Source organism: Monodelphis domestica, chromosome 4 (assembly GCF_027887165.1).
Source record: "Monodelphis domestica isolate mMonDom1 chromosome 4, mMonDom1.pri, whole genome shotgun sequence".
NCBI classification, from domain to species: domain Eukaryota; kingdom Metazoa; phylum Chordata; class Mammalia; order Didelphimorphia; family Didelphidae; genus Monodelphis; species Monodelphis domestica.
In genome coordinates this window covers 195,796,674-195,810,764 of record NC_077230.1, presented here as the reverse complement: position 1 = coordinate 195,810,764, position 14,091 = coordinate 195,796,674, and the positions used below count along the sequence as shown (strand labels likewise).

Sequence of the window (14,091 nt, the reverse complement as noted above, 5' to 3'; positions counted from 1 at the left end):
AGGAAAACCCCAAAAGCAATCATTCAGATCTGGCCCCGAGATCCAGAACTAATGACTTCTTGTTTAAAGGTTCGTGCCTCTCTAGATTTAAAGCCTCGGATAAAGTTCATCATACTTAATATCCCTCCCCTCCAACAATTGTTTGCAAACTCGGGGTTTGTTTATAGGCTTTTAAGGCAATTACTTTTACATAATCTATTCAATTGCAAAACATTCTACTGGGCTTTAAGGCTTTCAGAGTTAGCTTTGGAAAATTTGGCCTGGGGAGGTGGGTCAGTGAAGAGGGAGCAGAATGCCGTTCCCCTTATCTGTCTTTGAAAATCTTTTGGTGGAAATTAAAATACTGATAAGGTGGCTCATTCAAAACTAGCCAGGCCTAAACAGTGATTTGTTTCCTAACTTCTAGCTTATGAATCTGTGCCCTGGTGAAGCCAGCTAAAGAACACTTTGGGGATTGCTTTGATTGCAAAGGTTAAAAGTAAGAGTAAGTGTCTATCGGAACACTGGGAGGTGAATCAGCCTTTACAGAGAACAGCAACGTGATTCGTAAATGCTCAATATAGAAAGAGAAGCTAAATTGAAATGAATACAATTTGAAGGAAAACCACTGCATCTTCTTATTGGCATCTTAAAAAGAGTCGTTTGTGAAACAAGATAGATTTACAGATTTGATTGAAGTTACAAATGTGTAAGGTAAAAACCGTAGGAAGAAAAAGCACAGATTGCAAGCCACGCCGGATGTCTTTCTAGGGAAACAGGTAGGACTGACCAATGGCACTGAGTCGCTTAGCCCTAATGCTGCAGAAGTACAGGTTGCCAGCTGTCTGCAATTGATCCGGGGACTAGGGCTTCAGAAGCATGTGTAAAACTTTAGTACCCCTAGAAACATTCCTCCAGGCCCACTGGGATTGATTACAGTGTACCATAACAAAGTCTGTACTTCTTTAAAAATCATATTTTCGAAGAGCTATTCTCTAGTCCTGGTGCAGCTCTTTCTCGGCTCTCACGAAAAAGAGATGCAGCTGACAAGTGCTGAGGCATCATTTCTACTCTCACACCGTGTCGATATCTAGGCAGTCCTAAAGGACCCTATGCCGAAAGGGAACGAGAGCAGCAAAAGTGGGCAGAGATCTAGGGAGTGGAGAGGCGGAATGCAGGAACTGGTTGATAATGAGAAGGCTGCTGCCAATCGAGGAAGGACGTGTAGAGGAACAGGATCTCCGGGAGAAAAAGTGTTCACTGAAGCCAGGAATGGGGCATAGGGAACCAGATGATAGACACCTTGATCTCACAGTTCCCTTATTGCGCTATTCACCACTGTCCCACTTCTATACTTCCATCTCGCCCTTCACTAAACATAGCATTCATCAGCTTCGTTTCCCCGCCCTCATCACTTCTGCCCGGAACTCACCCCCCCCTCCCCCCCGTTTTTTCTTCGCCTTCTGCTGTCGAAAGGGTTAATCTCTCCTGCGGGTAAAAACAGGTCCGCGGAGTCTCTAACTGGCGACAGATGGGCCACTTTCTTCTGGCCACAAAGGGGCCAGAATGGAGCGCTCCACGGAATACAAATAGGCAGGTCACGTGGCACCCGGGCCCTTTGCTTGACGGAGAAGACCATATGGCGCATGCCGGGGAGGAAGAAGAAGAGTGGGGAGTTGGGGCGGGGGGGGGGGCAGAGAAAGTAAGGGTGGGGGGGCGTTGGGGAGGATAGTATGGAGGGTAGGAAGGGAGCAGGAGGGAGAGGAGGGCGGGAACACCGGGAAGCTGCAGGGAGGGGGAAGGAGGCAGCCAGAAGCCGTGCGCAGGCGCTGGGCGTTACAAACTAGCTTCTGGGTCTCCTCCTCCCCCACCCTCCCTCTTGTAGCATCACCAACTCCGCTATATAACCTGAGAGCCCAGGGCGCAGCCCCCCAGAAACAAGAATTCAGTCCCTCACAGGAGAGAATCCCGGGAGTTAACAGGGTTATGAGACGATCACTGCAAAGGACTTACTAACTAACGCAGGTAATTATGATTCTTTTCGTTTCTTCTTCTCAAATACAGCATTTGAGGACACACTCATGCCTTGTTTTCACTGAAATACCCCCGCACGCAAAAATTTACTTACAGAATGTATAGCTACGTAGACATAGTTTAATGTTTTGTGGTGTGTTTTTTTAAAGGAGAGAAACCGCTGAGATTATTTCAATGTCGTGTTTCCAGAGATCTAATTATAATAAAAACTTTGTGATTATCCCCCACGCCCATACTAGTCGTTTCTGTGGTTAATGTGTATTTTAACTATTATAAGGGGGTTGGCTTTTAAAGGACAAGATTTTTTTCTGAGTTGGGCAAGGGAACCTAAAGGGTTTTTAAAGCATACTCTGCATACCCACTTCTTGTCATCTAAAACGGATTCTGAGGTAGTTTACTTTGAAGGAGAAAAGAAGAGAGCTGGAATTGCAATCCCTGCTACCTGTTACAGCAGTCAAGCGAGACACACATCACTATTGGAGTCCTATATTCAATTGTTGTACTTGAAGCCTTTCATTTTCCTTATTGGAAGCAGGGATTTTCCCATTGCTGATCATTGTAGAGGGGTGCAAGATTTTAATTATTCAGTCTTTTAAAGAGAAAGGTTTGAGCAGAACTTTGAAAAGCCCCCTTAAAAGGATGGCCGAACATTTCAATGGGCTGTTTATTAGAGAGGAGGCTTCTGCACCTGATCCCGGGCACGAAAGAACTGCTCTTTGCTTTGACCTGCACACTTATGAAGATGTGATAGATTTTGTAGAAGGTTGGGGATCCAATCTTGGGGTGGGGGTAGGGCTAAGAAAAAAAGAAAAGAGAGGGAGAAGATTACTTGCCACTTTTGTTTCCTTTCTGCTGTTGTTGGTTGTAAAAGTATTTTTGGAAACTTCTTTCCCTTTTCCAATTAATTTCCAATTAAATTTCCTTCCATTTAATCTTAAATTCACATCCCAAATGCCAACAAATTGAATGTTTTAATGAATAATTTTATTAATATGGGAGAGTGGGCACAGGCAGTATTAACATTTGCTTTAAAATACAACAAATCATTCTTTCAGAGATGTTATGGACCTTACTACATGCAAATATATATGGAATAGCTATAGATGGATATGCATTTAATCGCCACACGTTTATTTTCATCATATCCTCCAAACATTTAATCAGTATAAACACACTTAAGAAGCTATACTAGGAGAGCATACATACAGATATAATCTTAGGCATAAATATTGTTAACACTCACACACTCTAATACAGCCTACACATGCCAATATAACACATTGAATTTGCCCACTCCCCTGGGATTTCAGCGCTCTGACTAATTGGTCTCTTCCTCACACAAGCATTTAGAATACAGTAGTGAGGTGGGTTGGGAGTTGAATTTCTTTCCTTTGAATGTGGTGTTTTCCTTTTTCCCCCCTTTCTCTTTGGTCTCTCCTGTTAAATGTAGGACTTGAAACATGACCAAATCGTACAGCGAGAGCGGGCTGATGGGGGAGCCTCAGCCCCAGGGCCCCCCGAGCTGGACAGATGAGTGTCTTAGTTCTCAGGATGAGGAGCATGAGACGGACAAGAAGGACGACGATCTTGAAGCCATGAATCCAGAGGAGGAGTCATTGAGAAACGGGGTTGAGGAAGAGGACGAAGAAGAAGAGTTGGAAGAGGAGGAGGAGGAGGAAGAGGAAGATGATGATCAAAAGCCCAAGAGAAGAGGTCCTAAAAAGAAGAAGATGACTAAGGCCCGGATGGAGCGATTCAAGCTGAGGCGCATGAAAGCTAATGCCCGGGAGAGAAATCGCATGCATGGGCTAAACGCTGCGTTGGACAATCTGCGCAAAGTGGTGCCCTGCTACTCCAAGACACAGAAACTGTCTAAAATCGAAACTCTGCGTCTGGCCAAGAACTACATTTGGGCTCTTTCGGAGATACTGCGCTCTGGTAAGAGCCCGGACTTAGTGTCTTTCGTACAGACCCTCTGCAAAGGCTTATCCCAGCCCACCACTAACCTAGTAGCTGGCTGCCTGCAGCTCAACCCTCGGACTTTTCTGCCGGAGCAAAATCAGGATATGCCACCCCACTTACCATCAGCCAGTGCTTCCTTCCCCGTACATCCTTACTCCTACCAATCTCCCGGGCTTCCCAGTCCTCCCTATGGAACCATGGACAGCTCCCACATCTTCCACGTAAAGCCGCCGCCTCACTCTTACGGGGCAACCCTGGAGCCCTTTTTCGAAAGTACTCTCACAGATTGCACCAGCCCTTCCTTTGACGGACCCCTCAGCCCACCACTCAGCATCAATGGGAACTTCTCTTTCAAACACGAACCTTCCACCGAGTTTGACAAAAATTATGCCTTTACGATGCACTATCCTGCAGCGACCCTGGCAGGAGCCCAAGGCCATGGATCAATCTTCTCTGGCACTGCTGCCCCCCGCTGTGAGATCCCAATAGACAACATTATGTCCTATGATAGCCATTCACATCATGAGCGAGTCATGAGTGCCCAGCTCAATGCCATCTTTCACGATTAACCCTTGAAGAGACCCATCGATTTCATGATCAGAAGGAAAACGAATCAACTGTGCTTACAGTGACTGTCTTGTTTACAAAGGGCAGCCCTTTGGGTACCACTGCTGCAAAGTGCAAATATTCCAAGCTTCAAGTGATATATGTATTTATTGTCGTTACTGCCTTTAGGAGAAACAGGGACGCAAAGTTCCTGTTTATCTTATGTATTATTTTCTATAGTTCCTCTATTTTAAAGAAAAAAAAAGAAAAAGTAAAGAAAAAAGAAACTACACTGTAAATCTGGTGTAGCTGTATTCAGATCATATTAACTATCTGATCAGATAACAAAATCACAAGCAATAATTAGGATCTATGCAATTTTTAAACTAGTAATGGGCCAATTAAAATATATATAAATATATATTTTTCAACCAACATTTTACTACTTGTTACCTTTCCCATGCTGAATTATTTTGTTGTGATTTTGTACAGAATTTTTAATGACTTTTTATAATGTGGATTTCCTATTTTAAAACCATGCAGCTTCATCAATTTTTATACATATTGGAAAAGTAGAATTATATCTAATTTATACAAAATAATTTAACTAATTTAAACCAGCAGAAAAGTGCTTAGAAAGTTATTATGTTGCCTTAGCACTTCTTTACTCTCTATTTGTAAAAATTGCACAATTTGAGCAATTTCTTTCCCATTAAAGTCTTTTCCCTATAATAAAAACCAGACCCATAGCTCTCAAGTTGACTCGAACTCAAGAGACTTATTTTCTATCAAAACATATCAATTCAACACATTACTTGCACAAACTTGTATATAAATATTTTAAGCAAATGCCAACACCCTTTTTTGAAATCAAAAGCTGCTTGACTATCACATACAATTTGCACTGTTTCTTTTTAGTCATATACTGCTTTGCATTCCATGATTTTACAGAGAATTTGAAAATATTGGTGTTTCCAGACAATATAAATGCATGATTTTATACATACTCACACAAATCGTGTTTTGTCATATATTCATCTTATGAATCTGAGCCTAAAACGAATCAGGTTGTTAATGTTGGGCTTTATACCTATTGTAGTCAATTAGTACAGTAGCTTAAAACAAATTTGAACCATTTAATCCATAATTAGAACAATAGCTATTGCATGTACAATGCAGTTCAGAATAAGTGCTGTCTGAAATGTAATGCTGGTTCAACTGGAATCAATTTGTACTGTAATTTTGTTTGTAATCCTGTATATTATGGTGTAATGCACATTGGGATTTTAGAAAACACTCATCAATTTGCAATAAAATAGTATTGAATGTTTGATCATTTGTTGCATTTCTTCTTAAAGGTATTCTTTCCCTTCTTGTAAACAATTACTATGGGATTGTTTTATTTGGTCAGATCATGAAAGGTATAGCATTAATTATTTGTAAAATCAAATGAACTAGAAAAAATTCTGGACTCCCTATTTTCTTATGTTTTTATCTTTTTTTAATTGCTAGGCAGTTTAGCAACACATTCTGGAGGCTAGAAGCAAATAAATGCAATGGTAATTGTTTGGGATGTATGTGTGTGTGTGGGTGGGTGAGAAGAGAGAGAGAGAGAGAGAGAGAGAGAGAGAGAGAGAGAGAGAGAGAGAGAGAGAGAGAGAGAGAGAGAGAGAGAGAGAGAGAGAGAAACTCTTTTCATATTCCAAACAATTTTAAGGCAAAGCCTGAATTTTTTCCAGGACTGGATGTTTATGCCATTTGATTTGGTTCTCAAACCTATAAATCCCTTTTAGATAGAAAGAGAAAGGATTTAGTTTAGGTAAACACTGCCTTACTATCTTATCTTTTCTTATGTACTCTTTTCCTTAAAAGAGTTTGGTTACTCAGCTTAAAACACATAGAATACTTTAGTTCTCTTCAATTCCTCAATACATCTGCTTCTGGCATACTGTCCAGAACTGGAGTAACAAGTAACTAGTATAGTAAAGTGCATATTTCTAGCAGAGCATTGGAGAGAAATATTATTTCATCAAAAGTATAAAGTTTTCATGAGAAAGGAGCAAACAACTTTCTGGTAAAAATGTGCCAAAAAGCAAGTAGGACCTATGCTTAAGAAAACTTTTTTTTTTTTTGCTTTAGTGTATATAGCAATAAGGTATTGACTTTTTTGGTCCTATCCTATGAATTTAAAAACCTAAATCCACTGGCAAACTATAGCAGATGAGTCTGCCAATTTCTAAGTCCACTCCCAAGCAGCTTGGCACTTTCCTTTTCCCTAGATATACTGACTGACAGGAAAGGTTTCTGGGGAATAACATTTTGGCACTTATGTCCTGGCCCTACTACCGTGTTCTGATTACTGTCATTAGTAGCTCCATTGTTTCCACTATGAAGTGGATGCCACATTGGATGGTTACCCCTTTTCCCAAGCATGTTCCTTTAATCTCCTTCTCATTGGTGATTTAGAGGTTCCAGAAAGCTGACCTCATTTAGCAAACTGCTCCAGAAAAATGTAAGTAATCTAATGAACAGAAACAATTAGCTATCCTAATAACATCATCAATGAAACTTTGTCAAGCTGTGATAATATCAATAATACAATTAAAATTTCTTAAATATCTGGAAGCAATTTTACATAACTCTTTCTATCTTGTTTTCTACCATTATTTATCAAATGGGTGGAATGCATTTAAATTAGCCTCATATTCATACTAAATGTATCCATCTCAATTCAGGGGAACCAGATTTGTCAGCTATGAATCAAGACATCCCCTTCTATGTTTAAGACTGCATTCAGTGTTCCTTTCCCACTGATTAAATATTTGTAAATTGCTAATATTCAAGTCTCTGAGATCATGAAGTGAACATTAACATGTGGACTTAAAGATTTCCTTTCAACAGCTCAGTTTCACCTGCAATTAAAAATGGACATGCCCTTGAAATCTGATAATAATAATAAACTGTTGCTATCATGAATAGAAGAAAATTAAAAAGAATATTTCAAATACCCATTAATGTATTTTAAAATTTAGTTACTTACACTACCCAGTTTGCTATTTTTATGAAAGAACTGAAGATTTTAATGTTTTCATACCTTATGCATATCACTTTATTTTAAAAGAAAGATTCTTTCAGTCAGTCAAAGAGTAACTCACATGCCACCATCTTTTATTCAAACATAGGCACAGATGTTCTTCTGCAGGGGAGGTTTTAATTTATGAAAATGATATTGTTTATGCATGAATGCACTGAATGCACTCTGCATAACACACAGTCCTTCCATCTGATGAGAGAAATACCACAGAACTAGTGCCAATGTCAGGAACATATTCTACAAATTTACTTGCTTAAATGTTTAATGAATATTTGGAAGGCATTTCCAAGCCACAAGAAACCTTTTCAATTACATTCCCTTTTTCATTTATGAATTGCCATCCATAGTTAAGAGGAGAAATACAATTCTTACAGTTAGTACAACTGACTAAAGCCCATATCTGCTATTCGGAAGGAATTATAAAGTATAGAGGTGAAAATTAGCCAAGAAAAAAGTATGAAAAACAACTCACTATTGCTTAGTTTGAAATATTTTTTCTTTTATTTTGCTCTGAATATTGTTTTTCCACTCATCCTCATTCCATATAATACTATGAAGCTTCAGTTTCCTCCTTCATCTTGAGCAATCAGTACTCATCAGGATAAGCTGCTGTAGACCTACTTGTTTAATCTGGAATTGCTCTGAAGAGTTATTTTCAGCAGGGGCTGGTGGTTTCAAAAACCAGCTGAGCAAATTATTAAACAACATTATAGTGACCCATTTTCTCTGTCATTAAAAACTAGACTATAAACATTTGATTGGTGATAAAACTTGACTTAAGCATATGATTTAGTGCATAATTCATTTTAACCAAAAATTCCTCCATCAGTTTCAATTGATTTACATAATGAATTGAGTACATATGCTTGCACAGATATGATTTTCTAATATTTAAAAGTAAAATATCATTAAAGAGAAACAAGGAGAAATGTTACTGTTCCAAAAATATTCCCCCAATTTAAAGATACAATATGCTAATATAATAGAAATTTTAAAAAGCATAATATAAATATTTTCATCTACACATATATATTTTTAATCCTCAGCTCCCTATACTTTTACAGTAGGATATCTCAATTACCTTTGCAATTAATTCACTTGTAAAGGATTTTTAAATAATTATTTAAATTACATATTAATCATTAATAATCAGAAAAAAGGTGTTGGTTCTTTAATTAAACAAGAGTTTTTATAAAATACAGATGTGTACTAAAGTTAGTAAGTTGGAAAGGGTCCAAATAATTTTAGGGGCTTAAAATAAAAGCTGGCTTTTGGATGGCAGGTTTCAATTACTTTTTGTGGATCCATTGATCAAACTATTATGAATCCTATCATTGTTTTCTTCTCTTCCCCTCCAAAAAATGATCCAAATGCAATGGCTAATTCTTGGATCTTATTTAAACCACAGAAAGAGCTAATTCAGCATTATGTAGAACACCAGGGCTAGGAACTATTGTTAATATCTTTGGAAAGAGGTATTTTGGCACCAGAGCCACAGTGATTTGTATAAAGGTATAGTCACTGGCATCTGGCCAGCAATTATATTTAAGAGGATACTTGTCAAGAATTATCCAACTAGAAGCTATGACTGTAGGCATTCTTAAAGTTGAGATTACCTGTCTTGAAATGTAGTGAGTTGAAACTGACAGTTAACTCTCTTCCTTTTCTCTCCCTTCTTTCTCCCTTCTCTCCTTTCTTCCCTTTCATTTTTCCTCCTCTCTCTCCTTTCCCCCTTTAAGTCATTTCCCCTGCCTCTTCCTTTATCCTCTTCATCCTTTCCTGTTTTAGCCTCCTCTTTCTTCTTTTTCCTTTTTTTTTGTTTTTTCCCCTCTCTTATCCTCTCCCTCACTTTGACTTTATTCCATATCTTCTTTTTCACTGTTTCCTCCCCTTTATTTCTTCTCTCACTAATAGATTCAATCATTTGGATTAAGTTAACTGGACATTTGATGAAGTTAGCCACATGCTTTCTTGTAGCCATAGTTACCAGGAACTTTTGTTAAAATTACTAATTGTAAAATATTTTAAAATGTGAAATATAAAATGGATGCTGGACTGGTTTCTAGGTAATTCAAAATGAAATTTAGCCATTTATATAGCCATTTATATATTAAGTCCATCTTTATATTAACATATATTTGTCTTTTACATCTGTTGGATATTTGTCACAATTTTTACATATGTAGCAAATCTTTCAACCTTGGCAATTTTTTTAAACAAAATAAAACTTATTTGGGTCTAGAACATCACCAAGAAATCTAGACTGTACTGGTGGAAGTAAATTAAACTGAAGATTTAAATTATTATGCATGCACAGAAGCTCTTTTTGACTTCCTGCTTTATATGAATTTTTTGTAGGATCATCTATTTGGTTCTCTACCTTTAACACAACATTCTTTATTATATATATATATATATATATATATATATATATATAAACCGTCCATTCATAAGAGCAAAGTTATATAATGCCCTCAGTTGATACCCATTCCTAAATTCTGCCTTCCACCTCATGACACCAATAGCTATCAAATCTCAAAAGTGAGGCACTGACATAAGGGAAAAACAATCTATAAAAGGCATCCCCCATTGATCAATTTATGTACAGTGATTTGTGAATTACTTGGATAAAAATATAAGAGCAATTTTAAAGGTTTTGTGACATCAAAAATCAAGGGAATATACTTCTACTAACAGTAGGCTGACTCAGAACATCTAACCTTAATTAAATGAAACAAAATTGAGCTGGTTTCCACATTTTAATTTCTTTGTCAGCTGACTGCAAGGTTTCATGCTATATGTTGTGCTTCATTGCTATCTTTGTTATGTTTTTTTCTGTAGATTTTAAAATGGATATGACTATAAGGAAATGTATAAAAGTTATTCTTAAAGAGCACACTTCAGGCAATGATTATTGGAAATATTGCAATAGTTATTAAGCTGGGTAGTTCAGTGAATGGAGTATTGGACCAGGATTCAGGAAGAACTAAGAATCCTGCCCAGGATGTTTACTAGCTGAATGATCTTGTGTAAGCTATTTATCCTCTCTCAAACTTTAAAATGGGTATAATGATAATAACAGCATTTATTTCATAAAGTTATCAGAAATCTTGTGTAAAAGCTCTTTATAAACTCTAATGCTTATGTAAATTCTAGTGAATTCTCATTCATGAGAAGTCCCAGACTTGCTCACTCACTTGGGACTTAATTAACTCTCTGGACTCCTCCATCTCCATAAATGAAGCCTAGGTGTCCTTTTATCCTCCCCCTCTTCTATGTCCCCTTATGTAGTCTTTTTCCCAATAGAATGTAAGTTTCTTGAAGGAAGGGGTTGCCTTGATTACGTATATTTGTATCTTCAGTGCTAAACAATTTGTTTAGTATGTGGTAAGCACAAAATAAACAAATGACAAAAAGTTATCCAGAAGTTAGAGATATGTTTGCTTATGAGATTGACTTACCACTGAAAACTCATGATCCATAATTAAAGCTAGACTTGGGAAAATGGAGTGTTCATCAAAGGTACACTTAATATCTAATACAATGTGTTATTTTTTGATGCTAAGTTAAAGAATATAATGAAAGCTTGTGAACGCAATACCAAATACTATGAAACAAATGTCTATAGCAAAAGATGTACATATTATGTTTAAAAAATTTTAAAGAATGGAGTAAGTTGTAAGGTTTAAACCAACATATTTAATTGTTTTACTTCATCCTCATTAATTTGCATACCATAGTAGACCTATAAAGAAACCTAAGAAACACCTGATGCTTCTTGTAAGATCAGCTGCATTCTCTGATTTAGGGTGTGATGATTAAACATAGTCAGCAGAGAACAAATTGTAGTCCTGTTATAATTCATGCTGGCATTTCTTTTTCTCTTTCTCTTTTGAGGATATTGAAGTATGTCATCTCTTTTCTAAATATATCATCTGATTTATTGATCTTCATTGCTTAGGATTTGCGTTCATAGTTATATAGAAGGGACCTTCAAAATTATCTAATTCAATTCCTTTATTTTACAGATGGGAAAAGGGACCCAACTTGAGACCAGGAAGCTAGTTGAATGTATTCAGTAACATCATTTATATTGCATACTCTGCTAATTAAATGAAGCACCATTGTTAGTTTATATATTGAGACTAGAATAAAAATTTAAGATAAATGACACTGATTTAAATGTGATAAAAATCACATTTTTTAATTATCAGGCAGCACTTTCAGAACTTTGGCATTTAAAAAAATTTGAGTAATTTTTCTCTTGCCATTTTTCTCTTTCAAAATGATGATGTAGATAGTGATAGCTTTTATATAGCACTTCAAGGGTTATAAAACACTTTTGATTTGACTTGAGCCTCTTTGCTTTGACTAGCTATCTTTCCCAAGCACAATCATTGAGCATTTGGGTTAAAGGCAGAAATAGCCTTCAACTTAAATTAGTCTTACCTTATTTTGCTTCGCAGAACAATAATTTCATGATATTATTTAACCAACTAGAAACCCATATGTTCAAGAAGAACACTGTAATATTCTTAATAAAGATAAATCCTGGAAAAAATAATCTCCTTTGAAAACATTGGACTAAAATATGTTAAGGTAATAAGAAATATGTCTCTTTAAGTCATGAATATATCACTATACAAAACAGTTTTCATTATGATAATACTAAATATTTATTCATCCTATTGCATGACATATTGAGAGCAAAAAAAGACTCTGAAGGGTAGAGATAAGACAAAGTATATTCTAGGCATGGTAAAAGGCTTGTTTATATAAGAAGAGGGAGGATAGAATGCCAAATTTGGGGAGCAGTTTTTCATCCAGCTTAGCTAACATTTAGTGTGTGTGAAGGGAAATAACAAAAAATAAATCTAAGAAATCAGATAACAGATTATGGAGGGTCTTAAATACTCATACTAAATATTGTGAATGTTATAGCAAGCAAAAAGGAGCCAGTGAAGATGTTTGAGCTGTGACTGATGAGAACATATCTGTGAATTAAGAAAGTTATTTTGGCAGATGTTTGCAGATTTGCCAGGGTTAGATTAGAGAGCAGTTAGTCAGTCAGCAAGCATTTATTAAGCATAAATCATGTGCCAGGCATTGTGCCAAGCACTGGGGTTAAAAAATGAAAACAAACAAACAACAGATAAAGAGATGGAATTATAATAACCCAGGAGGGAAGGAAGGAGTACCTGGACTAGGATGTTGTCAAGTGAGTGGAAATAAAGGAGTAATCATTAGGACATGGAAACTAAATTTGGAGAATAAGGGATAAGTAAGAAGCAAAATGATTTTGTAAAGTTCGAGTTAACTAGGAAATTGGTGGTATTATGAACATAATTAAAGAAGAAGGAAGGAGAGACAGATTTAGGGGAAAAGAAAATGAATTAAGTTTTGGAAATGTTGGGTTGGAGGTGCTAGTTTGAATACAAGTAGAGATCTGATGCATGCAGATGAAAATATGAATGTGAATTTCACGGAAGAGAGAAGGATTTGATATAAAGATTTGAGTCTTCCATGTGGATGTGATAATTAAACCCATGGGGAAGGATGAGACCACTTAGGGACCAAGTGTAGGGGAAGAAAAGAAGAGAGTAGAGCTGTGGAGTAAAATCCCAATTAGAAGGTTAAGGAAGGAAATGAAATAGACAAAGAAGGAAGAATAAAGATGGGAGAAGAATGCAGAAAGAAGACTATAGCCAAAATCAAAAGAGAGGGAACTATTCAGAAAGAGGAGGTATTACATTTTGCAAAAAAGCCCTTCAGGAGACAGAACTTGAGAGATGACTGGTAGGGTGTAGTTGTTGAGGGAAAGAAGGAAGTCAGATAAAACTAGCAGGTTTTGTAACTAGATGACTGAAAGGAGGTAGTGCTATTAATGGGGAAAGGGAAATCAAGAGGTTTTGTATGAATAGATCCTTAAAAATGACTAAAGAACTAATATTTCCTTAAGGGAGTTTCATTTAGGTAAATGCAACTGACTTATTTACATTGCCATCTAACCTTTAATATGTTCAGTTCTATAAATTTTAAATATAAATATTTTAAATTTAGAGTACTGTTTAAATTATGTCAGTTATGACTACTTTAACTTTGCTTTGACGTCAATGAAAAGGTATTACAACCCTCAAGAGATATGCTAATACATTACCATTGATGTCAGTGAGAATTGTAATGCCTGTCTATTGATAGTAGAGAATTAAATTTTGCTGTAGGTTAAAGATAAATAAATACATGAGATAAAATTCACATGCCAAAATATTTTTTTTAAAGTTACTTTTTTCCCAATTCATTTGTGAAAATGCAATTTAGTGATTTTCGTGCGCATAGCTAAACTAAAGTGTGATTAGGCCCCCAAAGCATCTAGGTGTTAATATTTAATTTTAAATAGTCCATAATACAGAATTAATACAAGCAGAATTAAAACAATTGATTACACTCCTTTTTTCTCTTAAAAAATAGAGATGATG

The 14,091-nt window shown here is 36.5% G+C and overlaps 1 protein-coding gene across 1 annotated transcript; it reads left to right on the top strand.

Moving 5' to 3' along the window:
• Window positions 1–1,801: 1,801 nt before the first annotated feature.
• Window positions 1,802–5,852, top strand: NEUROD1 (neuronal differentiation 1). Its single transcript, XM_007494465.3, has 2 exons — window positions 1,802–2,004; window positions 3,464–5,852. The coding sequence occupies exon 2, from the start codon at window positions 3,474–3,476 to the stop codon at window positions 4,542–4,544; it is 1,071 nt and encodes a 356-aa protein (XP_007494527.1). The 5' UTR covers window positions 1,802–2,004; window positions 3,464–3,473; the 3' UTR covers window positions 4,545–5,852.
• The last annotated feature ends 8,239 nt before the right edge of the window (window positions 5,853–14,091 follow it).

What these genes read in the sequence shown, in the direction of transcription:
- NEUROD1 (XM_007494465.3), top strand. Translation starts at nt 3,474, where the DNA reads ATGACCAAATCGTACAGCGAGAGCGGGCTGATGGGGGAGCCTCAGCCC.